General features: G+C 40.4%; 1 protein-coding gene across 45 annotated transcripts in view; it reads left to right on the top strand.

The window, feature by feature from the left end:
• LOC100988482 (myomegalin) overlaps window positions 1-27171 on the top strand; it is a 227305-nt gene that overhangs the window by 175856 nt on the left and 24278 nt on the right. For 19 of the 45 annotated variants that reach the window (XM_055101883.3, XM_055101872.2, XM_055101919.2 and 16 more), the window contains 9 exons: window positions 123-250; window positions 10544-10632; window positions 16802-17034; window positions 20242-20677; window positions 21501-21693; window positions 22262-22381; window positions 23560-24088; window positions 25853-26088; window positions 27096-27147. In XM_055101883.3, coding sequence (XP_054957858.2) covers window positions 123-250; window positions 10544-10632; window positions 16802-17034; window positions 20242-20677; window positions 21501-21693; window positions 22262-22381; window positions 23560-24088; window positions 25853-26088; window positions 27096-27147 — 2016 coding nt within the window. Of the gene's footprint in view, window positions 1-122; window positions 630-10543; window positions 10633-10913; window positions 12542-16801; window positions 17035-20241; window positions 20678-21500; window positions 21694-22261; window positions 22382-23559; window positions 24089-25852; window positions 26089-27095; window positions 27148-27171 lie in introns of those variants that run through there. The other 26 variants (XM_055101920.2, XM_055101934.2, XM_034960975.3 and 23 more) reach the window with 5 other exon arrangements.

Below are 27171 nucleotides of genomic sequence, written 5' to 3'. Positions count from 1 at the left end.
AGAACAATTACTTTACAAAGTCGTGTGGCTCAAAGTGGTATTGATGGTTCTTTGGAAACAAATGTGGACTCACTACAGTTGATGGCTAATCCATTTTCCTTCCATGTGGCATGTTTAATCAGCTCTGAGAGAGACCGCACTCTGCAGGTGGAACTGGAAGGGGCTCAGGTGTTACGCAGTCGGCTAGAAGAAGTTCTTGGAAGAAGCTTGGAGCGCTTAAACAGGCTGGAGACCCTGGCCGCCATTGGAGGTGGGGAACTGGAAAGTGTGCGAATTCATCACAAGCATGCCTACTGAGCACTGGCGGGTCAGACTGCAGCCCAGGATGGAAAACCTTGTTTGCACTAACCAGAAAGATCCTTGTCTGATTTTGGCAGAATTAAACGGTGACTTACTAATGATAGAACTGGTACAAGTAGCATCAACTACAAAGTGAAACTCACTTTAGCCTACATGGATCTCACTGTACATACATATCAATCCCTAAATTGAATGGTGGAGGTTGCAAAGTGTATTTGCACATTTTAAATCATTCTGTTTTAGTTTTTCCACTTTTATTCATTCTTATCCCTAGCCCCTTCTCATTCCCTCATCCCTTCTGTGGGCCAATAAAGTTTATTCTTCCCCAACTTTCACAATCCATTTCATATGTTCCATATCATATCATAAATGCATGTGTGTGTATTATTTTTGCCATTCAGTCAACTCCTCTTTGAGTGAGAGCATTTTTTAAATCAAAAGCATGCAAGTTTTAAGATGAGAGAGCGGGAAAGAGATTGAGAGTCTATAAGAATGACTTTGCAAAAGTGATATAATCCTTATCAGAAGGTAATCAAAACCAGGAGAGTAGTCTTGTAATAGTAGACTGCAAGTATTGGGAAGGCCAAGTTAAAGAACAGAGGCAAGAACTATGAAAGTGATCATAGTCAACTTTTATCTCCAATACTGTCTCAGAGTTGACTGTTGTACACAAGTGAAATTAGATTAGGTACAGATTAAATTCTACTTAAAATTTGTTCTTTATTGATTCCTTTAGGTTTCTTTAAACCAAGCTCATGCTATTTAGTCAGAACATGACTTCTAGAATGGTCTTCCAGAGTCAGAATTCTCTGTTTACAAAGATAATTTCAAATGTAGTATCCCTCTTTACATTCAGTGTTTCACCAAATAACTCATTATAGCCAGAAGAGGGTATTGCTTCTTTCATTTGTGGCACTAGATAGGGTCCTATGTTTTTCACTATTTAGTACGTATACTTTTCTCCATATAAAAGTAATAGGCTTCAGGCTTTGAAGTGCTTGAATAGTTTAGAAAGAAATGTTACAGTTGTATGTTTATAGTTTTAATCATTGCCTCAATGCTTTCTTGTGGCAGCGTGACAGGTATAAGGAGAGGGGCACTGGAGATTGTATTTCTGATGTCTTGAATGTCAGGTGTGAAAAGTAACCAAGATTGCTTTGTAGCTTTGTGAGATCAACATGAATTTGTTTTCATTTCCTCTGGTTGGAAGTTTCCTAGGTTAGAAGCTGAGGTTTCAGTTACTTTAAATATGGAATTTGGGAACAGGGATTGAGGCTTTCTAGCACAGTAAATGTGACTGAATACCCTTTCTAAACTAAGTGGGGCACAATGATTTTTTTTCCTTCCATTTTTTTTTTTTACGTGACACTTTATTTCTTTCACATGTTGACATGGCTTGTATTACATTCTAAATTTCATCTGTTTCTGTAACTTTAGCTGTGTCTATAACAGATAGAGCATCAGTCAAACTAGAGTGGACAGGGAGAAAATGCTTTACTGGGGAAGCACTCTGGAATCTTCTGATTAAGTCATTTGCAAAAGATTAATAGCCATAAGCCTTACTCTTAATGGATCTGCCATTTCAGTTTCAATGGCTTTTGAGGAAAAAGGAGTCATTTAAGGAAGGAGATAGAAAGTGTAGGCAGATCCATCCACTTTTCTTAGTCTCCCAATTTTAAGAGACCCTTTCTTGCACAAAATTTTTTGTAACTTTCCATAAGTAAAGAGGAAGGTAATGGAGCCGTAGAAATGTCAACCCATCAAAGACTAGTTTGTCGTGTCATTACAACAAGGCATTTAGGAAACATCTTTCCTTAATTTTACTAATAGACCAACCAAGGAAGCCTTCTGAATTGCTAGTAAGATTCAGCTCTGGGTGATTCTTCGTTTCTAATGGCTCATAGTGATTACAGTTTATGTTAATAATCACTCCTACTTCTGTCAACCTGCAGCAAGAGTAGATTGATAGCAGGATAAATTAAAAGTCTGATCTTAATGTCATAAATGTGACTAAAATATGGTACTAACTTTCTGGTCTAGATAGCTGGAATGAGGCTTGCAAACAGTGTTGTCTGGAGAGAGCTTGCTGGTCTAACAACTTTGTGTGATAATTTGGCATCTGATTAGAGAACATGAGTCTGATAAATTTTATAATCCACACAGAGATCATGCTGTGGTTGGACGCATCATTTAATAATATTTAGCATGATATAATATTCCATTTTCTCTTCAGGAGCACAGACTCTTTCTCATACTGGATTATTTTACCTTTGACAGTCATTTTTCAATGACAGTAATTTTAAATAAAGCATCGTGTGCTTATAGAACCTGTGCTTGAGTAAAAATAATCTTCAAATAAAAATAATGAAGTAAATTTTTACTTAGGCCATGCTTAATTGGAAGCATAGAACTTAAATTGAGAAAAAAATCCATATGATAGATTTTGTTTTTCTCATGCTTCCCTTTTGAATAATAGCAAATAATGCAGAGTAATGGTTCTAAGAGTTCAGGGTAGATGAAGTCTGTAGGTTTTAGAAGTATAGAGTTGAAAAGAACCTCCAAGAGGACTTATTTAATGAGTGAAATAAATGTCCTTAGATAGATATTGTCCCTAAACTCTTTTCTATTGAAAGTTTATAGTATTGAAAATTTGATGATTATTAGTACCTAGTATAAATCAACATTCATCTGATGTTCTCTTTTTAGATAGCCAAGTTATAACTTTTTTGAAAAGACATTATTGGACTAAGTTAGTAGGTCAGCCTTTTCCTTTGGTAGTGTGTACTCTTATCTGTCACCCAACCTTCTCCACACCCTCTTCTCTTCATTCAGCTGTGGACAGCAGTAATTTTTTCAGGACCTTTGCTTCTTAGAGGAAATACATTTTTCCTTATTTATATTTTTAAAAGATGTTTCTATTACATTATATATAGCAAGAGATCTATTAAGGATCCAGAAAATCTTAACCTGTAGAGGATATGAGTTCCTAATCATAAGAATTAGTTTCCTTGAGGGTTCTTTAGTATATTCTATTTACACAGTTTATGCATAAGTAAACTCTGTGGCCGATGTACATAAAAAAACCTATCACTTTTATGCTCATTCATCCTCCTAATTCAGTGTCTGGGTCATGAGATGTTTGGTTCATAGCTTCAAAAACTGTTCAAGGAGACTGATTTCAGTTCTCTCTATGTTGATCTTCCAGTTGAATCTGGAGTCTTCTGATTGTGGAAAGGAGTAGCAGATCACATTATACTGAAAATTGTCCTTTTCATTGAGAAATAAAGGTTGACTGAGCTACCTAAAGTCACTTTCCTTTGGACTGTAAGCCTTAGAGAGAACAATAATACCTTTGCTTTTCTTGAGGTAGTATTAGAAAACTCTAGTTCCCATTGATAGGATAAACTTGTTTTCTCGTTTCGTGGTCTTTTTATATAAAACAGTCACAAAATCTTGACATTTGGCATCCCTGCAAAGCTCAAGTGGCCTTTTCAAGTAGGGTATCATGTAGTATTCTGCAGGTTTACAGTCAGTATCCTGCAAGGAAAGGTGACAAACTTCCTGTGAAGTTAGGAAGAAATATTAGTAACCCACACACTTAAAGTGAGTTTTCCATTTTACCTTGTAGAAATTGTACTAGAGATAGAACAAATGAAATTAGTTTTCTTTTCCAGGTATATCCTGTGAGATACCAGCACAGAGTATTTTCTCTCAGTTCTCTCAGGGTTAAAGCTCAGTGAGCTTTTCTTTTCTCTTTGGTAGTGTGGAACCATTTGTACCATAGAAAGAATAGCTGGAAATATGGAACTCCAATGTGGCAATACAGTAATAAACAGAAGGAATGAGTCAGTAGGATAATATATTGGAGTGATTTCTGTATATTTCAGTTATAATGTTTTTTATATAGTGTATATTTCAGTTATTTCAGTTATAATGTGTTTTAGAATGTGGATTTAAGCCACCTTCTCACCCTTTGCACCAGTAGCTTTGTTAAAACATTTTATTATGATCAAATAACAAGCCTGTTGCTTTTAAGTAATCTAAGTATTAACAGAAGGTAAGTCTTCAACTTCTCCCTGTTCTCACCTGGGCCAAGATCAATTTTCTAAATAAAAAATAGCTTCGTAATTTGTCTCCAACAAAGAATGGGAAATGGAAGGGAACACTAAACTGTGGTCCTGACAATACTAATTCTACCAGTTTTCAAATAAGAATAATTAAACTTATAAAGTGACATACTGATTATTTTTGTGTTACTCTCCCTTTTTTTTGTTTAAAGTCAAATTCCAGAAGTAAAAATCTTTATCATACTGTTTTCCTCTTACTAAAACTGGAAGGGTAAAATAGAAAGTTCAGCAACATCAGAAAATGTTGTATTTAAAATAATATGGAGAATAGGGGTTTTAAGTATATAAACCAAATTGGCTTCCTTGTAGGTTTACTTTTAGTATATAACATGAATATGTAGTGCTTCTTTTTACAATAATCAAAGTCATAGCTCCAAGATATTGACCTCTTTCTCAATCTATAACCTTTGTAGGCATGCGTTTATACCAGCATGTTTTATAAATGATGAGTTTCTATCTGTGTCCATGAAGTCTTATTAGTTTTCACTTAAACTTTTGTGGGTTGTTAAGAAGAATTAAAGTGATTCATAACTTCACGCTTGAACCTGGGAGGTGGAGGTTGCAGTGAGCCGAGATCATGCCATTGCACTCCAGCCTGGGCAACAAGAGTGAAACTCTGTCTTAAATAAATAAATAAAGTGGTTCATAACATCAGATGAAGAAGGAGGTGAGTGATATGTTAAATGATCAGAAACTTGGCATTACATTATTTCCAGGACCATTTCCCTACCAAAGCTGTGTATTTTTCATTTCTTCATGGCACTGTGCTGTTAATTTGTGTTAACATTTGTGCTAAAATGGAGTGTAATTTTTACATATAAGTGTTAGAATTTTAGCTATCTTAGTTGAAACACAAAAAATTGTTACTGATCCAATAAAATTATCAAAGGCCAACAGAAACTATTTGGTTTTATTCTTAAGATATTTATAAAAAAAGTAGAGAAAGCTTGTATCTTTTTTTTCCTTATGGGAGAATCAGTCTATTGATTATTTACTAAATTCCAAGTCAAAGCAAGGCTCGTAGAATGAGTCTTTAACTAAAGGAAGGAAGAAGAAACTCGAATTTTTCTCCTCTGGAAGAAGTGAGACTAAAGAAACAGTGTTATACTTTCCCCGGAAATGTGACATAGGCTACTTTACCTTAAAAACCCTCCTTGCTTTCTTTGCTGTAGGAGAATAGCAGAAAGCACGACAGAGGTTTCAGGAGCCAACTGTGGTGGGTAGTGCTGTCTCTAAACATTCCTAGAAAAACCTATTTCTCGTGTTCTTTGAAGAATAAAAGAGACCATGAGCAGGAAGAATTTCTTGACATTACAGAATTATGGCATCACAAAATAGGTGCAGTGGTCATATCTCCTGGTCTGCCTGGGAGTCCTAATTTACATGTGCCTTGGTTAGCCTAAGGATAGAAGACTGTAGTTGTATTGAATAATTACCCTTTTGGAGAAGTAGAAACTCTTTCCAGAATTTTAATGGGATTTCATATCCCCAAAAGTATTTTAGATTATGATTTGGCCTTTTCAAGTCACTTAAAACAGCTGCTTTCTGAAACATGTGAGCTGGAAAGCCCTAAGGCTACTTAAGAGATGTTGCAATTTAAAGACAAAGATACACCATAAAGGGGTTTGACTGCAGACAGCAGTTTTCTACCACTTCTGTTCCACGATCGGAATCTGTCTAGATAGAGAATTTTATTTCTTAGCAGAAACTATGGAGGACTATATGGAATCTTAATAGTTTTCTTATGATCCTGAAGGGAATGTGTGCAGGTGAAATTGTAGTTTGATAGGAGGCCTCTTTTCCTTGATTCTCTCCATAACATTACAGCACCATAACATTAAAGTCAGCAATAGTTGGTTCATGACATGAAAATGTGAGCGTTCTTGTAATGAACGCATGGCAGTGTACCTGGGAGTCAGAGTGAAATTGGGCTGAGAGTATTAGACACAAGGGCCCGGTACCGAAGGAAAGAACACTTGGCACTGCCAACTTATTCATGCTTAAAGTTTTAGTTCTTCAGATCACCTTTTAAAATTAATAAAATATGATCTCTTGCTATGTTCTAAGTAACTATACGGAAAAACATCACTCCTTTTCTGTTTATCCCATATTAGTGGCTTAAAGGAAGATAATAATGACTACAGTGTAGAATTTGGGGGAAATGGTCTTGACTCCACCCAGTTTGGACTCATTACTAAAGAACATGTCATGAGCCAGGTGTGGTGGCATGCACCTGTAGTCACAGTTACTTGGAGGCTGAGGTGGGAAGATCCCTTGAGCCCAGCAGTTCAAGACCAGCCTGGGCAACATAATGAGACCTCATCTGTAAAGCAAAATAAAACAAAAAAAGAGGTCATGAGGTTTCCCCTAAGGCTTATTTATGCATGTTGGGGTTTTAAGACAGTTATCATTTAATGATGATTAGTCCTTTTTGTAAGGCACCTATTCCAAAGAGTTCAACCAAAGAGTTGTCACTCCTTACCTTTTCAATGTCCTGTGAGGCAGAGAGCAAAGAGTGTCATTTCAAGCCTCCTGCTGGGGAAACAAGTATTCAGAAATGAAGAAGTGCAGGTAGAATCAATCAAGATCATTCAGATAGTAACATCAAGTATAAAACTTCCTTCTGCTGATGCTATTTAGGTTCTGTGGCCTTCAACTTTCTCAGTCTTCAACTTATAAGCCCATGGACTACTTCAGTTTACTTACAATAACAATAATAATATTGTTTAAGGATGGTATTTATTGAGTACACACTGTGTACCAAGCACTGTTCTAAGCACTTCAAAATCAGCAAACCCTTTAAAGTTCACAACAGTATGGAGTGGGTAATGCTCTTAACCCTAATTATTAAATGAAGAAACTTAGTTATGGAAAGGTTATGACTTGCCTAAAGTGACATAACTAACAATAAAAGCACAATTCAAATCTAGACAGTCTATCTCCATAGTTCTTGTTCTTAATTATTATGCCATACTCAATTTAAAAAGTTCTACAAAAGTATGAATTTTTGCTTCAGTGATAAGAATACCTTATATTTGCATAACGCTTACATTTTCACCCAAGGATTTTATGGTCTTATGTTTTAGAGGTTTATTTTTGTGTACTTTGTAGAATTAGATAGCTGATAGAAAATACTTTTCTAAATCTAAATAAGGGACATCTTGGTATCACCTCCATTTTGTGTTGTTCAGAGCCTAGAAACTTCCAAGAACCACAAGTTGAGAAGTTTTATTGAAGCCTCAAATAGAAGTTTTTTATAAAATTGCCAGTCTAACATGTAAAACTTAATCTCGAAGAAGAAAGTTAAATGAACAGATTCTTAGCTCCCAGAGAATCTAAAGGCGGCAGACTATTTTATATTTTATCAAAAAGTAAGCAGAAGAGTCATCAATATAAAATCATAGGTACCTTAAATTAGAAATTCAAAGTATTCCAAGTTAGTTCTGAAGACAGTGTTTCGTTGTGCAGTAAAAGTTTAGAAAAGGGTATCACTCACACAAGAGAAGTTCTCTCATTTATTTAAAAAAATGGAAAATGGTAAAAGATGTCTAATGTCTTGTATGGACCTTGTATGAGATAACTTACTCTTTTATTTCCATATTTTCTATAAATTTTTAGCTTTACCCCTCAAACATGGGAGAAAAAGTTTCAGCATTTTAATTCAAATTGGTAAAAGGCTGAGCAACCCTTAAAGCTGCCATAATGGAAGAAGACTGTGAGCTAGCTTAAAAAAGAGAGAATGAAGGGGAAGAAACAAAACCCCTGTGTGGCAGAGTGTCAAGATGAGATGAGCGTTTATTTGTCTCCGTCGAATTCCTTATGAAGCCAGAACCATAGCATCCTGCTCTTAAGTGAAATAAGATGGAGCATTATCCAAGAATGCAGACATGGCACCAGAAAGGCTGCCAAAGATAAGTGGAGGGCAGAAAGTGTCAGATAAAAACCTTCAAGACCAGTGATAGTCACCCTTTCCAATTCTCACTTCTGGAACCTGGCAGGAATGGTCCTGGGATGTGGGCCCAGCCTGACTCCACAACCCAGCAACAATGGTAGGGGATGAGGATCCTGACCTCATAGAGCTGTGCTTTCTTCAACTACAGGATCCTTCTCTAGCCCCATGTTCAAAAGAGAAACAATGTGAACAGTCTGTTTTCTGTCACTGAGTGAGACAATTCATTTCCTTTGCTGGAAAAACATAAAAGATTGTGATCGCTACTGTTGTACAGGGAAAGATTTTCCAAAGTAAGCATAACATGATGTGGGTGTCCTAGGTAAATTAGCATCCTGGGTTCAGTAAGTTTTTAAAGCAGCCAAAGATTAGGGAATGTGTCCATACACCTCTACTCAGCTAGTATCCTGAGTGAGATGGTTTCTGGGGTTGGTTTGAATGAGTAAGTATTGGAAATAACTCTTGTACACTGTCTGCCACAGACCTCTAAAGATGCTAAGTGGTAGAGGTGGTAGAGGCTTCACTGAACAGGACCCTTCCTTGATCCAAAGTTAACACAAAGTTCATGGTGTAGATGAGGAAACCTAAGCTGTTATTACCAGCATACTTACTACCTCTTAGCACTTCCATGAGATCAGCCTGGGCCATTGCAAATATATAGATGTGAACTGCCCCTGCTTACCTTATCTGTATTGGGTAGTGAATGCTCATGATTCAAGCAGAGCCTTTCATGCCTGGATGTCTGAACTCAACAGAAGGTTCTTTGGTCTTGGAGGAAGAAGCAAAGATAAAGATCTGATTTGTCACCAGAAGGAAAAGTGAGTGGCTTCTGTCTAAGAGTCCAGAGTCTTGACTTACTGGCGCAGCTCTAGTGAGGGCTAGTTGTGTAACCTTGGACTCACCACGTAATCTCTTAGAGGTCCAGGTTAATCAGTGGTCAGAAGTGGAGTTGTAACTGGTTGGTTGCCGAGGCTAGGATCAGAACAAGATTTCAAGATTCTTAAGTTGGGGAGGTTCTATAAGACACAGTGAGTGTCACAGTAAATTTTCTTTGACAAATTAACCATAATAAATTTCTACACTTCCTGAAAAATACAGTATATAAAACATAGCTCTTGGTCTTAAAATGTATGAACAGTCTTAATTTTAATCAATATAAGGAGGAAGACACACCCTAGATTTGTGCTGTCCAATAGGGTAGCCACTAGCCACATGCAGTCATTTAAATATAAGTAAATTTAAATAAAATTTAAGATTCAATGCTTTGAAATGTGGGCCATACTACCCACATTTCAAAGCTCAATAGCCATATATGACTGTGTCCACTGTACTGGGCAACACTGGCACAGAACATTGCTGTCATTGCAGAAAGTCCTCTTGGTCAGTGCTGCCTTAGACCTTTGCCCATACCACAAACTGCAGCTACTTGTACCTTAGAGCAAGGTGTAGATGTTTGGGCCCTAGAGTAGCTGTGTCCATCTCTGGAGAATGAAAGGATGGGTTAAATCTCATATGGAGAAAGCAGTGCAAGGAACCCTTCAGACAAAGGGTGTCTGCATAGAATAAGAGTTTGAGAGAGGTGAGGAGGAAGGGAGGTTAGAGGAAGAAATTAGGGAACAACTGAATCGTTGGGTGTCTTGAATCTTGACTAGACCTGAACATTACTAGGACACAGGACCCCCAGAGGGAAGTTCCTCAGAGAGATTGTCACCCTATGCACAACTGATCCCAACAATAGATACCTCTGAGAGATTCAGTGCAGCTCTAATCTCCAGGTACTCAGTGGTGGGGAAAGGGTTAGGCATGTTGGACTCATATTATGGAAGAGAAAGTTTTTATGTAGCCAGACAGTGGGGAATAATTCAGGCTTTCTTGACATTCGAGTGGGGCAACCAGTGCATCTGACAGTCGGCTCCTTAGAAATGGGTCTGTGCAGGCAAAGTCAGCTTATGTTGTGAGGCTCAGGCTTGAGTATGAGTAAGAAAGTGTCTGTGATACAAAAAGTTCTATTTTTCTTGCCAGCCCTGCTGGCTAGGGAGAATTTCTTCTCCATGTATATGGAGAAAGGAAGAAATCAGAGGCAGCGGGCAAAAAGAGTATAATTTAACCTGCTGTCTGGAAGCCATCTGTGAAGGGAATCACTTTTCTTTTCTGGACTTGTTTCCAGGTGCAACTGCAGGGGATGACACCGAAGATACAAGCACTGAGTTCACTGACAGTATTGAGGAGGAGGCTGCACACCATAGTCACCAGCAAGTAAGTCAGTGTCAGGGTCTGGGACTTCCAGGGTGGACGGCACACAGCCCTTCTGAGGTCTGATAGTCTCCTGCAGCCCTTGCGGACTTAGTGAGAAGATATCTTTTTACATAAACTACTTCTCAGTCATCTTCCTGTTCTCCTTGAACTTCCCAGCTGCCTTTCCAACCCATATCTTCACTCCATTTTTCTCTCCAATCCACCCTTTGGTTTGTATTGTATCTCTTTCTTCTGCTTCCTTCCCCCTCCTACCCACCTTTGCCCCTATTTATTCTCTGTAGCTATAGCTTCAGAAGCATTTTTACTTGCAAGACGATGGACACATTCCCCTTGGGCTTTTTGTAACTGAAATGCACCACAGAAGACAGGGAGTCATCGAAGGGCTGCTCGGGGAGGTGGCAGGGCGGAGGACCTGCTTGGGAAGAAACTCCAAGAAGATTGGAATGCTTCCAAAGCAAGAATCTTTCTCAGTGAAATCTCATTATACAAAGAGAACCTTATGCAACCTGACAAACCACTGAGGTCGTGGTGACTCAGTGATCAGCAGATGGTACTTCAACAGCAATCCCCTGTCAAACCTCAGAACTTGAGGCTGAAACATTGCTTCCACCCACCATCAGTGAAGATGTAACTAGCATGTTACAAGAGTGAATAATCTGGACTTCAGAGATTAAGTCACCAATAGTGATCCCACAAGCACTCACCAGAACTCCTATAATGTCTCCACTTTGTCCATGCCATTTAGCAATCTCATCTCCTAGATGGACTGTGCCTATGATTCTTAAGGAGAAAGTGAATCATTGGTAGATATCCTGCACAAGCAGCTGGACTTTCCAGTAATAGCTTTCTTGGGGATATTAGGAAAATTAAACAAGAAATGAGGCTTTCTGGGTCTGCCTGTATGTCTTCTGCATAAGAAAAAGAAGAGACATCGAATCAACCAATAAGAAGAGCCCAAATAAGCATCCTCAAATCTTTTGGGATTTGGCACTTGGGGACATGAGTAGTTGTCTGGGATACGTCATATTCTCAACAGTTTCTTTATAGTAGTAGGATCACCTTCTTATAATAGGATCACCTTCTTGTTGCTATAGCTGTACCCGACCTTCCCTTCTCCCTTGAGTGCTTGCATGAGCTCCACTTTTCCTTTTGCTTGAACAGCTTCTCCTGAGTCCTCCTTACCGATGGTTGTGACTTTAATTATATACGTCTCTGTCCCTCCAGACAGATCCCTCTGTCCTCACTCTCTGATTTCATTGAGGATCTTGGGTGAGAAAAAGGGACCTTCAGGGTGAACAAATGTCTACTCTAAGACAGCTAGATTGGGAGGTTGGCTGGTCACTGATGGTTATAATGACTGTGGGACAGGATTAACTTCAGAATAAATGAACAGGAGACACAGATATGAAGACAGTTTCTGATTGATATGGTCTGAAGTACTCCTGGTATTGCAAGTCATTTGCTCTAATTCTCAATTGTAGGCAAACTGATTTGTAAATTTGCTTCTTCAGCCTTCTTTCCTGTAGCCTAGCATGGAGAATCTGACCAGATCCCATTTTGAGAAGGTCAGCCCACCCTGGAATGAACTTTTTATATTAGGGCGTTTGTATTTCCCTCACAATACTTGCCACATTACTTGGCATAGGAGAGACGCTTAGTGTAATTATGAGTTAACAAGCCTTTGGATCAGGGCTTGACTCATGATAGACAAAGTATATGCCTGCTGGATGGAAGAATCTCTTGGGTAAGCACTATTTTTCTTTCCATCACCTTTCCTTGAAAATATATCTTCAGCTTTGGGTAGGAGGAATCTTGGTGTATGAAATCATTACAAATTTACTTCATCTTTTCTGGAGTTTGAAGTTGTGACTCTCCTGCTACCAATTAAATAAAGCTTACTTTGCCATAACTGTTTTGTGTCCAGATTCTCAAAATCTGTTTGCTTGTTTCCGGGAAAATGGTCCCTTAAAGGTAGATTTTGAGCTTCTCCTTGTTATGTCCTTGGAAGGTAAACTTTTGCCTGACACCAAGTTCCCTTCCTACTCCAAGCATTCATATGCTTTTCCTAACAGACACATCCCACCTTGTCTTTCTTCCAAGGTGAGAATCACCTTTTGGCCAATACAAGTTGCTTGCTCCTTATGTTTTGGACTCAGCCACCTCAGGAAGCCTCAAGTCTGGCCATGATAGTAATTTTCCCTAGATTATCTCCCACAAAATTCTATTCTCAAGCAGATGTAAGATCTATAATAAATACCTATGAAATTGCTGTGAAAGAAACTAGAGTAATCAACCATTGCATTTTTTATGTGAAGTTTTGTAATGGAGAAAAAGTTAATCAAGAATAAAGATTCAAGCCCAGGTAGTGTGCATCTATAGTTGCAGCTACTCAGGAGGCTGAGGCAAGAGAATCTCTTGAGCCCAGGAGTTCAGGGCCAGCCTGGGCAACATAATGAGACCCCTACCTCTTAAAGAAAAAAAATCAAGATTCAAATACGAAGAACAGACGTTAGTAGACAAAGTGTGATAAACTTGAAAAAAGCTATTTTAAAAAAATAGTTATTTTTGATTGACAAATCATAATTGTATACATTTATGGGGTGTATGATTATATATATATATACACACAAACAATATGGAATGATTAAACCAAGCTAATTACATATTCATCAACTTGCCTACCTACCATTTTTGATGGTGAAACATTGGAAATTTACTCTTATTTTGAAATATACATTTTATTGGCTATAGTCACCCTGCTATGCAATATATCTTAAGACCTATTCTTTTTGTCAATACTTTTGATCAACAATTCCCCCTACTCTCCCTGCCCACTCCACCAGCCTCTAGTAACCACCATTCTACTCTTTGCTTCTATGAGTTCAACTTCATTAGATTCCACATATAGGTGAGCCTATGTGGTATGTGTGCCTGGCTTATTTCACTAAGCATAATGACCTTCAGATTCATTCATGTTGTCACAAATGACAGGAGCTCTCCCCCAACATTTTAAGGTTAAATAGTATTCCATTGTGTATTATCTGCCACATTTTCTTTACCCATTTATCTACGGATGGACCTAGGTTGGCTCTACATCTTGACTTAAATTATGAATAATGCTGTAATGAACATGAGAGTGCAGATATACCTTTAACATATTCATTTCAGTTCCCTTGGATATACACCCAGAAATGGGATTACTGGATCATAGGGTAGGTTCTATTTTTAGGTTTTTGAGGAAACTCCATACTGTTTTCCACACCAGCTGTACTAATTTACATACCTATTCACAATGTCTGTGTTCCCTTTTCTCTGCATTATCTCTAACATATCATTCACCTTTTTGATAAATGCCACTCCAACAGGTGTGAGATGATATTCATTATGGTTGTAATTTGCATTTCCCTAATGATTAGTGATGCTGAGCATTTGAGAAAAGCTAATTTTTAATGCCTTAATGTTGAGAACTGACTTAACATTGGTACAGATACAAAGCAATAGGGTAAAAGCAAAACAGTGTCATTCAAACAGGATATCAGATTTGCACAGAGGCCTTTGTGGGGCAGATGGGAACCCAGCACACAAAAAGTTGAATTATATGAAGCAATATCACAAGTGAGTTAGGAAATGTGGGGAAAAAAAACAATAAGAGAGATATAATTAAAAATAGACCTAATGGATTCACACTATCACTACAAATACTGGAAGCCCTGGGGTTTCATTTGGGGGAAAGAAATATTTGCTTTCATACATGATCAAAACTAATGAAAAGGCTAGATCCTGAGTTACTTTTCAGGCATTTACATTTAAAACTTAAAGTTACATATGTATACATGTGCCATGCTGTACTGCACATTGTGCACATGTACCCTAAAACCTAAAGTATAATAATAATAAAATAATAAAATAAAAAATAAAAAGAGAAATAAAAAATAAAAGTTGTATATATGTAAAAAAAAAAAAACCTTAAAGTTAGCCAAAGAAAGTCCACTTTGAGATGGAAATATGAAAACCCAAATTAGCCTGGGGAAAAATGAGATCCCTAGGCAATGTTTGATTTTCTCACTTTAAAGTGGGAAATTAGATCAGATGTACCTTAAGGTTTTTCTGGTGTTAACATTCATGGTTCATAATTTTTTCTTTTTAAAGAAAATAGGTGTATTGAAACAATAGAACAAGATAACATATATCCAGAAGGCACTTTAATAATGGGTAAACTTCATTAAAGTTAGACATTATTTTTAAGCAGAAGGAACCCTTAAGGCCTAGAAAAGAATAATGCTGTGCCCACACTCAAGACTAATGGCAAAATGTGTTTTAGTTAAGTTACTCGGAAAGAGTTTATATAGAATGACAACATCACATAGTTTAAATAAGGGATGGGATCGTAAGCTTTCAGAAGTGGTTTTATTTGGTCCCCCTTCCTTTATTTTGTCACAAATGCTGGGGGGCACATATGGAGATGGCCACCAGCCTGATTAAGCCTGTCAGCAGAGTCTTAGAGACAGACATTCCCAGGAGCCTCCCAAATCTCAGGCTCACAAAGTCCAAGTAAGATTGGGTGCCTGGGACTTGAGTGGCTTTGTCTAAGGATCTTTCTTCTTTGACCTGGGTGCGCATTTCTTCACAACTTCAACTGCTATGCTACTGAACACTATTGCACATGCATACTGTGAATCGACCCTACCACAAACCTGTGACCTACATTTGAACATACTTTGTTATGGGTAATAGCAAAAGTCAGTGGCTTTGCACCAACCCCAGCAGCTCTGTCAGTCGTTGATCCATATAAGCTGTTCTGGGCCCTGCTCTCTTCAATGTATTGGTGACCTGAATGGAGATATAAAGCATATAATTAATTCTATAAGTTATCCCCAATCACTTGTAGTGGGGGCCACTACATGATTTGTGGAAATGCACATCAAATATTTGGATGACTTGGATAATTGGGGAATGATTCAGTATAGCCAGAATGAATTTATAAGTGACAATTACAAGTCACAATATTTGTAGAGATAAAAGAAAACAACATGACTCAGCAACAGCTGTGGGGGAGGAGTGGAAAATTCAGAGGCCAAAATTGACCCAAAGTTAAGTAAAAGCTCCAAATGCTGCCACTGAGAAGAAAAAGAAGCCAATGTGACATTGGGACATATTAAGATTAATATTGGACAGACAGGCAGGAACTCCTTGTACTAAAGTAATTAGTCATATGCTAAGTAGATTATCATACTCAGATTTTGATTTCTACACTTTTAAGAGCGTGGGAAAAGACCAAAGATAAGCCCAAAATGAACAATAACAAAGTCTAAAAGTTAACAAATTCCCATTTGAGGAAAGGCCATAAGATCTGCTTTAATTAAAACATTGATGAATAACTTCAAGAGTGTCCTCAAGAAATAGAAAGGTGCTGGGCAGTTGTTCCTGCCTCTGTTTCTTCCACATGCTGAGATTTGTAGAGAGAGTTTGTCTGGCAGCATCGGCACAAAGATAACAACCAAAAAGTGAGGTTGGCTGCTTGGCAGGATGGCTTCACCTCCACCTCCCAGTAGCTGCAGAGTGTGATTCTTCTGCTGCCAATGAAATAGTTGGTGTTGTCTTCCCTGTCGCTCCACCTTATTCTAATTCTGTAACTGTGTCTGCCGACTGTTTCCCCAGTGCCCTGAGTCCTCCCTCTCAGCTGTCCTTGAGGGAGTTGGAGTTACAGGCAGGGCATTAGGCTTTGCGCCCTGATATCTTAAGCCATCATCTCCCGCCATCCAGGACTCAAGTGTTGCAGAGCTGATGAAGCTTCCTGACTTGTGAGAAAACTCGCAGGGCTCTGTCTCCTCAGGAAGAGAAAGAATCACCGTATTCACACCCTCCAGTCCTGTTTCAACCTCGTTTGTTTGCATTTGTTTTAATTTCTTATGTGCTTTTCTCCCTCACCATCTCTGGATTCTCCTCTTCTCCATGGGGAAATTCCTCCTGCTCATTTTGTGTGTCCTTCCCACCCAAACCAGTCCCCAGGGCCCTTATGCCTGACTAATGAGGTTCTGGTTAGGGAGTTTATTTTAGATCTGCTTTTTTTGTTTGTTTTTGTTCTCATTGAAAACTGCCTTTGCAATCTCATGTTTCTCTTGGGTCCTCTTTCATGGCCTAACTTCTTCAAACCATGATTTTCTTTTAGCTTGTCAAGGTGGCTTTGGAGAAAAGTCTGGCAACTGTGGAGACCCAGAACCCATCTTTTTCCCCTCCTTCTCCGATGGGAGGGGACAGTAACAGGTGTCTTCAGGAAGAAATGCTCCACCTGAGGGCTGAGATCCACCAGCGCTTAGAAGAGAAGAGGAAAGCTGAGGAGGAACTGAAGGAGCTAAAGGCTCAAATTGAGGAAGCAGGATTCTCCTCAGTGTCCCACATCAGGTAGGACATTCTTCCCAGGGAAGGGGACCTTGCGGGTCATGAGGCACCACAGCCAAGGGGTGCCTATCCCAGGCTCCATGCATTAATATTTCTACAAATTCTTTAGATAAAAGTAAGTAATATTGGCTAATGGTAATCACTTTCTGTTATTCAAATAATCCTGGTCTTAATTCAGTATAACAGTGCCCACTATTATTGTGCATCTGCCAGTCATACATATGACAGTCATGGTGGAAACCTCCTTGTTACATGACCAGTATTGCTGTTTTTAATTGACTAAAACATATAAGGAATCCCTGCTACCTAATCTGTCTCACTGCTGTATACAGAACCAGAACAGTTCACGAAGGAGGAGGAATTTTTTTTTTTTTTTCGTTGAGATAGAATCTCGCTCTGTCGCCCAGGCTGGAGTGCAGTGGCAAGATCTTGGCTCACTGACTGCAAGCTCCACCTCTCGGGTTCATGCCATTCTCCTGCCTCAGCCTGCCGAGTAGCTGGGACTATGGGAGCCCGCCACCACGCCCGTCTAATTTTTTCTTTTTGTATTTTTAGTAGAGACGGGGTTTCACCATGTTAGCCAGGATGGTCTCAATCTCCTGAACTCGTGATCCCCCCGCCTCAGCCTCCCAAAGTGCTGGGATTACAGGAGTGAGCCACCGCACCCGTCTGGAGGGTTTGTGTAGAGGCCCCTCCCTCTCCTCTCAGCTCTCACTCATAAGTCCTTCAATCATAGAGTATCAATTTTTATCATCTCTGCTGCTTTAGTAATTTTACAAAAATAGCAGGTAGCTCATTGATTGGTTAGATTGGCCACTCTGTCTTTGATGGCTTTTTGTCAAAAGCTCCTTGGAGAACATGCTGATACTGTAGGGCTGATCCATTTATTCATTCACTCCCAGGACTATAATCATCACTGCCTGTTTAAAGTACAGCTGTACGACTTCTAAATCATGCCCTGTTGTTTCCCTGCATGTTACATACCACTTAAATTTCCCTGAATAATGTTAGCACTTTGAAAAGGGCCCAGGCATCTAGCCTCATGTCCTTGTTTCATAGCTGAGGAAACTCAGGCCTAGAAAGTTTCAAGTGACTTGCTCAAGGTTGCATAATAGTCTGTGGCTCCCAATTTCTAACATCTAAACCTTGCTTCTATACTACATACTTTGTCAAACAATTTTTAAAAAATTCTTGTGATTGTTCTAAGTGCTGATTCTTTTGCTCTGAATTATCATAATAACTTTTTACTTAAAGCATATTATTTTACTTAAATTTTTGTATGTGTAAACTTAATTGAGTTGTCATGGGTAAGAACAGTACATCTCTTTTGATTCTATTGTTGAACCTACAATCAAACCATCTATAGCTATCCCTGTGGATTATTTTCCTTTGTCCTCAGAGTTACTAACCTGAAACTCTGATTTGTTCAACCCTCCACCCAACCTACAGAGTCACTTATACTGTAGAAGGTAGAATCTAATGCATTGTTCTTCCTTTCAAGAAAGTTTTGTTGAGTTTTTCTTTTATTTGTTTGTATTTAAAAATATCAGTTTTTTTAATATGAAGTTAGAACATAATATTAAATATTCTTTTCCATATACACATGCGCCCTCTTTATCCCCTTTCCACATCCCAGTTTTGGTAAAATACCTATCCCCTTTTTCTTTATTGAGAAACTATCTCATAGATTGTCTGTATCCTATGTCCTATTTTCCTCCCAGAAACACACCAGACAAGCTCTGCTGTAGGTTCCAAGACTCCTGGATTCTGAGAAATTCAATCTAGGTGCATAGCCCACTGCTGATCCCTCAAGTTGTGAATTACCTATTTCCTGTGCATCCTGTAGCTCAGGGGTTCTCAGTTTAGCATGCTTAAGAATCACCTGTGGACTGGGCGTGGTGGCTCATGCCTGTAATCTCAACACTTTGGGAGGCCAAGGCAGGCGGATCACCTGAGGTCAGAAGTTCGAGACCAGCCTGCCCAACATGGTGAAACCCCTTCGCTGCTAAAAATACGAAAGTTAGCTGGGCGTGGTGGCGCATGCCTGTAGTCCCAGCTACGCGGGAGGCTGAGGCAGCAGAATTGCTTGAACCCAGGGGTGGAGGTTGCAGTGAGCCAAGATCTCACCACTGCACTCCAGCCTGGGTGACAGAGTGAGACTCTGTCTCAAAAAAAAAAAAATAAAACAATAAATAAAAATTAAAAAATCACCTGTGGAACTTAAGTAAAATGTGGATTCATAGGCCTTAGCTCTACAGCTTTTTTAACAAGCACCTTATGGGATTCTGCTGTTGGTATTTCTCAGGTCTGCAGCTAGTACAGCAGGGATTGAATGACTTCCCTGTTAGACCCTGAGCTAGCCATACCGTATATGCAATTTCATTTAAGCATCTGCTAACTCTACTAGGTAAGTGTTATCATCCTTATTTTATATAAAAGGAAACTGAGGCTCAAAAAAGTTAAGTGAATAGACTTGTTACAGCCATGTTTGCTTCCACTCAACCCTAGTATGAGTTTGTTGTTGTGGAAAGAATTTATCTGGAATGTCTTGGTGCAAATTAGCTGTTTTGGTCAATTTTATTTCTTCAACAAATATGAATGATTTATGTGGCAGGCACTTGTGTAGGCACTGGGGATATGGGATGAATAGGACAGACACAGTCCTGCTCTCAAGAAGGTTATCTCTATCACGTGAGCCAGACATAAAGCAAACAATTATCTAAGTACATTTTGATTATATTAATAGTTCTGATTAGTGTTATTTATTTATTCTGTGTTCCTAAGTCCCAATGGTTTGAAACTGACTGATGATAAATAATAGAACTGTAAAATTTATAACAATAAATTTGTTACAGAAAAGGTCTTATTTTTTAACAGTGTAAGTACTCTGGTTTATTCCAGAGGCTACTAAAAATTAGAACATATGAGGCTATGTGGCACAAGTAAAGAAAACTAGCCTGCATGTCTTGAGTCCAAGGTTTCTAGTGATGGTGCTGCCACCAAGAAGCTGTGGAAGTTTGGGCAAGTCTCTTACTTTTCCTGAGCCTTGGCTTTCTTGTATATAAAATTAGGGGGCTGTGGTAGGTCTCAGGTTGCTTCATGCTCTGGGGTAAGTCTGAGTTAATTGCGGGCTGAGATGTTGGTAAGAGGTAGTATTAGGAACTGTTGTGAGGACCAGACCTAGCCCTCAATTAAGTGTGTTTCCTGCAGGAACACCATGCTGAGCCTTTGCCTTGAGAATGCAGAGCTGAAAGAGCAGATGGGAGAAGCAATGTCTGATGGATGGGAGATCGAGGAAGACAAGGAGAAGGGCGAGGTGATGGTTGAGACTGTGGTAACCAAAGAGGGTCTGAGTGAGAGTAGCCTTCAGGCTGAGTTCAGAAAGCTCCAGGGAAAACTGAAGAATGCCCACAATATCATCAACCTCCTCAAAGAACAACTTGTGCTGAGTAGCAAGGAAGGGAATAGTAAACTTACTCCAGAGCTCCTTGTGCATCTGACCAGCACCATCGAAAGAATAAACACAGAACTGGTTGGTTCCCCTGGGAAGCACCAACACCAAGAGGAGGGGAATGTGACTGTGAGGCCTTTCCCCAGACCCCAGAGCCTTGACCTTGGGGCTACCTTCACAGTGGATGCCCACCAAGTAAGTGTGGGCTTAGATTGAGTGAAAAACAATTGGAGAAGGGCTTGAGATGACAGTGTTTACCTTAAAACATTCTCCCATATGAATCAGGAGGTACCAAGAGAAGGGTCTCTTTGTACCACAAACAATAATAGTAATATTCTGCCTATATTCAGCCTTTAGAAAGGCTTTTATAACATAAATATTTCTTGAGTACTTAATTTTTCAGATAACACACTAGGCATTGGCATGGGGCAATAAAACCAATGGCTGCCCCTGAGATACTTAATATTGTCGGGAAAGATGGCACACAAACAGGTAATTTTAACAGGATGTGGTAACTGCTGTAACATAGGGATGCATCAGGTTATGAGGCAGCCCAGACAAGTGGTATGTAATGACATCCCTTATCACTGCCATTTTTTTGTCACAGCTCATCACAGGTGTCTGTTCCTGGGCTTCAGATGGGTTACTGGGATCCTCTTTAGGGAAGGAGCCATGCTGAAGATTCAGTGAAATGGAGAATACAGGGATTCTGAGAGAATCAATGGGACAGAATGTGAGGGGAGATGAGTGGTCTCTTTTTGACCACTGAGAAAACATTTCCTGAGAGCTCCTCTGTAGACTTGATTGGTGCTGTGCTGTGTGCTGTGGATACAGATATGAAGAAAACATTATCCCAGTGCTCCAGGAGCTCCATCTGGAAAGCAAGTCACTGCCAAATGGCATGAGAAGTGCTGTGACAGACTTGAGTAAAGTCCACAGGGTTCAGAAGGGGCGGTGGTCGTCACTGCATGGGGGTGACCTCAGACTGTCCTGATCCCTGTATTGGCCCCTTTCACAGTTGGATAACCAGTCCCAGCCTCGTGACCCTGGGCCTCAGTCAACGTTTAGCCTACCAGGGTCCACCCAGCACCTGCGCTCCCAGCTGTCACAATGCAAACAACGCTATCAAGATCTCCAGGAGAAGCTACTGCTATCAGAAGCCACTGTCTTTGCTCAGGCTAACGAGCTGGAGAAATACAGAGTTATGCTTAGTAAGTAACTATGACTTACTAGTAAAGAAAACTAGCCTATGAGTCTTACAAGTTCTGTATGTTCTATACCGACATAACGTGGTTATTGAGCACACGAAGTGTGGCTAGTGCAACTTGGACATTTGGTTTTATTTAATTTTAGTTGATGTAGTATACAGTGGCCATATGTGGCTGCTAACTACCTTATTGGACAGTACAGGTCTAGGGTCTTGGGACTCTAAATTAGTTCAGCGCCATTCAACATTTATTGAACCCCTGTGGATAAAGCACTTGCCAGCTTCAATGGGGCTGCTAGAGATGATAGTGTACAATCCCTGACTTACAGATATCTGGTCCCAACTAAAGCCTGGGTTATCTGAAGGGGAGATAATGGCAAATGCAGGCTCCTCCTTTGGAAAGAAATTCTGCTTCCTGGAGCTGGTGATCTCTTCTCCCACCAGTTCAGAGAAGCTTCTCTCCCACTGTGGATCTGCCTTCCGTGCCTCAAAAGGTTAGGGTATGTGCCATTGAGGCTGAGGGCATATGTGGGAAATTCAGACATTCTGTAACACCTGCTTCTCTTCCCAAGCAGGTGAATCCTTGGTGAAGCAGGACAGCAAGCAGATCCAGGTGGACCTCCAGGACCTGGGCTATGAGACTTGTGGCCGAAGCGAGAATGAGGCTGAACGGGAGGAAACCACCAGTCCTGGTAAGAGCACAGGGTGTGGGGCTCACCCCTCCCTGGAGTCAGCTGTCACATTTGGATGCTGTTGGCCAATTCCACACCTGACAAGTATTGGGGAAGAGGAGGACAGGAGGTTAATAGGAGAAATCTTACCCAAAATGAGGCTGAGTATAAGTTTGAATTTCTACAATTAGTTTTTGGCATATTGCTAATAACAATAATAATATAAAATTCTATCCAACTGATTATTATAGAAATACTAAGGCCTACTTAGAGACCAGATAAGGTTTTAGAAACATGCAAGCCATAAATTAAAAATAATTTTGTTTTGCATTATAAAAAGACTACAACTATTGGGCCACCCACCACATTGAAAACCAGAAGAGAAGAAAAACAGAATCTCTCTCATTCTTGAGGCAGTGTAGTGTGGCAGTTAAGAGACAAGATCCTGGGGCCAGACTGGTTGGTTCAAATCCCAGTTTGAAAACTTTCCTATGTCCCAGTTTCTTCATGTGTTAAAATAGTAATAAAGGAACTACCTACCCCATCAGGTACTAAGGTCAATTAAATGAGTAAATTCTTATAAAATGCTTTAGAACAGTGCCTGGCATCTGGTAAAATGCCATGGATTAGTTCTCATTCTGACTACCACTGCCCTAATACACTGATGTTAACATGCTGATATATTTATTTGAAGCCTTATTTTCCTATGCCTATTTTTCATACAGTTGTAACCCAATAAACTTTTAAATTATAGTAAAATTTAAAGAGCATTAAACTTTCAGCATGCAGTAATAGCTTGTCCTACATTCTTGTGGCCATCCTAAATAGATAAGGCCATGTTAATGTCTTAAGAAACACCAGTGTGTGTGGAATGAACACAGGACATTGGAGGATTTGAATTCTGGCTCTGCCATGTGCTAGTTTGAGTGATCTAGAACAAGCTAGTTTACCACCTCTCTTTAAGTTTTGGTTTCCCAGTCAGTAAAATAGAAAGTGATGAAACCTAACTTGTAGGTATAAGGAGGATAAGAAATATTGTATTTGAATGCCTAGTACAGTGTCAGGGTTGAATAAAGTACTACTTCAACTTTTTCCCTAGTAATTATTGTCCTCATGACCAAACCTGCCTCCTCTCAAAGGCAGTGGCCACAACAGCACATCCAACTTTTATTTAGGAAGACATCTTTGTCTTTTTTCAGAGTGTGAGGAGCACAACAGCCTCAAGGAAATGGTCCTGATGGAGGGGCTGTGCTCTGAGCAGGGACGCCGGGGCTCAACACTGGCTAGTTCCTCTGAGAGGAAGCCCTTGGAGAACCAGCTAGGGAAGCAGGAAGAGTTCCGGGTATATGGAAAGTCAGAAAACATCTTGGTCCTACGAAAGGACATCAAAGATCTGAAGGCCCAGCTGCAGAATGCCAACAAGGTCATTCAAAACCTCAAGAGCCGGGTCCGGTCCCTCTCAGTTACAAGTGATTATTCGTCTAGTCTGGAAAGACCCCGGAAGCTGAGAGCTGTTGGCACCTTGGAGGGGTCTTCACCTCATAGTGTCCCTGATGAGGATGAGGGGTGGCTGTCTGATGGCACTGGGGCTTTCTACTCTCCAGGGCTTCAGGCCAAAAAGGACCTGGAGAGTCTCATCCAGAGAGTATCCCAGCTGGAGGCCCAGCTCCCAAAAAATGGACTAGAAGAGAAGCTGGCTGAGGAGCTGAGATCAGCATCGTGGCCTGGGTAAGGATGGCACTGTTTGGGCACTTTCTTGATTGAAAATGTGTAAGTTCATGCTTGGCGTAGGGTAGCTCAGGCAGTTGGAAGAAAGAACATGTCTGGGTATTCACAGGGACACTGATTTAAATGGTAGATACAGGTCTGCAGAAAAGACAGGTAGGCAACCAGGAGGGCATAGGATGATGTTCCAGTATCCGGGAGATACCGGGTCTCAGGGATTTCCTCTTAGGGATATATTAGTAAAGATGGTGTAGTATAGTAGTAATACTGGAATCAGACTGCCTAGCTCTGATGCTTACTACCCATGCAACCTTCTTAACCTTTCTGAGCCTTTGTCCTTACCTATTAAATGAGGATGATAAGAGAACCCATCTCAAAGGGTGGATATTAGGTTTAAATGAATTAATACAACTGCTGACCAGGCGTGGTGGCTCATGCCTGTAATCCCAGCACTTTGGGAGGCCAAGGCAGGTAGAACACCTGAGGTCAGGTGTTCGAGACCAGCCTACCCAACATGGTGAAACCCCATCTCTACTAAAAATACAAAGATTAGCTGGGCATGGTGGTGCACACCTGTAATCCCAGCTATTCGGGAGGCTGAGGCAGGAGAATCGCTTGAACCTGGCAGGTGGAGGTTGCAGTGAGCCGAGATGGCACCACTGCATTCCAGCCTGAGTGACAGAGCAAGAGTCTGTCTCGGAAAAAAAAAAAAAAAATTAATACAAGTGCTTAGAATAGTGCCTAGCGTATATTAAGCTCTCAATGCTATTTGCCATAGTTATAAGTGTTATTGATACTTAGTGTTGAAAACACAGACATTCATCTTGGTGTGTCCTGGTTATCTATTGCTAAGTAATAACCACTCTAAAACTTAGTGACTTCAAACAACACTTTATTATGCTTCATGGTTCTATGGTTTGACTGGGCTCAGCTGGGTGGTTCTCACTTAGGGTCTCTTGTTTTGGGTCCCATCAGTTGATGGTATGAGCGTTTATGTGATGGCCATCATTGCAAAATATAGTCAGCCACAGTATCATAACATAGAAGAAATTCAGGCATCAGGTGGTGGTTAAAACAGAAGGCATGAAAGGTTCTATCTAGACTTAGGATGAGAAATGATGCTAATTATTCATTGAGTAACTGCTGTGAATCTATGTGATACTGGTGCTGTAAGGGATGTAAAATGCAGAACTATGTTTATTCTCACAGACCTTATGATTTATCTAGGGACATATAATTAACACACGTATAACAGTTGAAGAACAGTGACATACTAAATTTTTTTTTGATACGGAGTCACTCTGTCATCCGGGCTGGAGTGCAGTGGTGCCATCTTGGCTAACTACAACCTCCAACTCCTAGGTTCAAGCAATTCTCCTGCCTCAGCCTCCCGAGTAGCTGGGATTACAGGCATGTGCCACTATGCTCAGCTAATTTTTTTTGTATTTTTAGTAGAGGCGGGGTTTCACCATATTGGCGAGGCTGGTCTCAAACTCCAGACCTTGTGATCTGCCTGCCTTGGCCTCCCAAAGTGCTGGGATTACAGGCGTGAGCTACCACGCCCGGCCCGTACTAAGTTTTTTAATGCAATACTTTATCAGGGTAGAATTTACTCTTAAATACCTCCTATGGCTTATGTGCCAGAATTCAGCTTGGGGGAGTTCCTTAGAGATGTTCTCATAGAAATCTCTACAAAAGCCCCCATAACTCCATAACTTAGCTTCCACTCTTTCCATACTTACTCTTTCCTCTTCTGTCCTGCATTAGGAAATATGATTCCCTGATTCAGGATCAGGCCCGGGAACTGTCTTACCTACGGCAAAAAATACGAGAAGGGAGAGGTATTTGTTATCTTATCACCCAGCATGCAAAAGATACAGTAAAATCTTTTGAGGATCTCCTAAGGAGCAATGACATTGACTACTACCTGGGACAGAGCTTCCGGGAGCAACTCGCCCAGGGAAGCCAGCTGACAGACAGGCTCACCAGCAAACTCAGCACCAGTAAGTTGGCCACAGGGCTTTGGAATACTCTCAGTCACCCCCACAGTTCCAGCCCCTGGTGGCCACCACATCTCCACTGCAACTTTTTATCCTAAGGTCCTGTTTCTATTTCATTTCCTGGGGCTAATACAGGATCAAGACTGCTCAGTGGGGAGCATGGAGAGGAACACACAGGGCTGGAGATGCCATGGTTACAACTATAGGAACTTCACCACTGATGGAATGTGACCTGTGGGGCAGGGGCAGCATCTATCTGATGCTAAGAGGGAGTAGGAGGCATGAGATGGAAGGGCCTTGTTATAGGAAGAAGAGCCCTGAACCAAGAGCTACAAGACTCAAGCTCTGGCCTGGATGCTGCCACCAACTCGCTAAATGCCTTATCCTTGTGGTGTCTCCATTTATGGCATGGTAATGTGCATGCAGGTACTCCACATATGGATAAAGCGCCATGCTCTTTTATACATGGTTTAGGCACTGGCTGCAGTAGTTCAAGGGCTACATTGGTTATTATTGGGGTCTTCTACTCAGAATTTCCAGCGACTATCCAAGGGAGTAAAGTAGGATCAGACTTGGGAGCCACCCAGCCCACCACCTGGTGGCAGATGCGGAGGTGGGGCAGGGCTTCTTGTCATCTCCTCAGAGACCAGTGCAGGTTCTGCATGAAAGCTGTGGTGGGGCATATGCATTGGGGAGCTAGTCTGCAGCAGGACATGGAGGCTGGAGTGTCCAGCAGGGCAGCTGGGCAAGGGCCTCATGATTAATGGAACAAAAGACATTATAAATGTTTTACCCTGATTTAGGGCAGAGGAAGTCATCATGGTGACCGGCAGGTCAGGGACAGTGGGGTCACTTCTCTAGAGACACAAGCTGAGGTATCCCAGAATAACTGTTCTGGATGCACACATGAAATGCTCACTTCTCTGTCTCCAGATAGGCTCCTGCATTTGTAATGCGGGAAGTGGGACCAGCCAAATTTCTTATCGTCTCTTTCTAAATTTGGTTTACAGAGGATCATAAAAGTGAGGAAGATCAAGCTGGACTTGAGCCACTGGCCCTCAGGTAATTCAGAGGAGAATCTGGGAA

The sequence above is a fragment of the Pan paniscus genome, chromosome 1 (assembly GCF_029289425.2).
Source record: "Pan paniscus chromosome 1, NHGRI_mPanPan1-v2.0_pri, whole genome shotgun sequence".
Lineage (NCBI taxonomy): Eukaryota > Metazoa > Chordata > Mammalia > Primates > Hominidae > Pan > Pan paniscus.
This window is presented reverse-complemented; position numbering and strand designations above follow the sequence as displayed.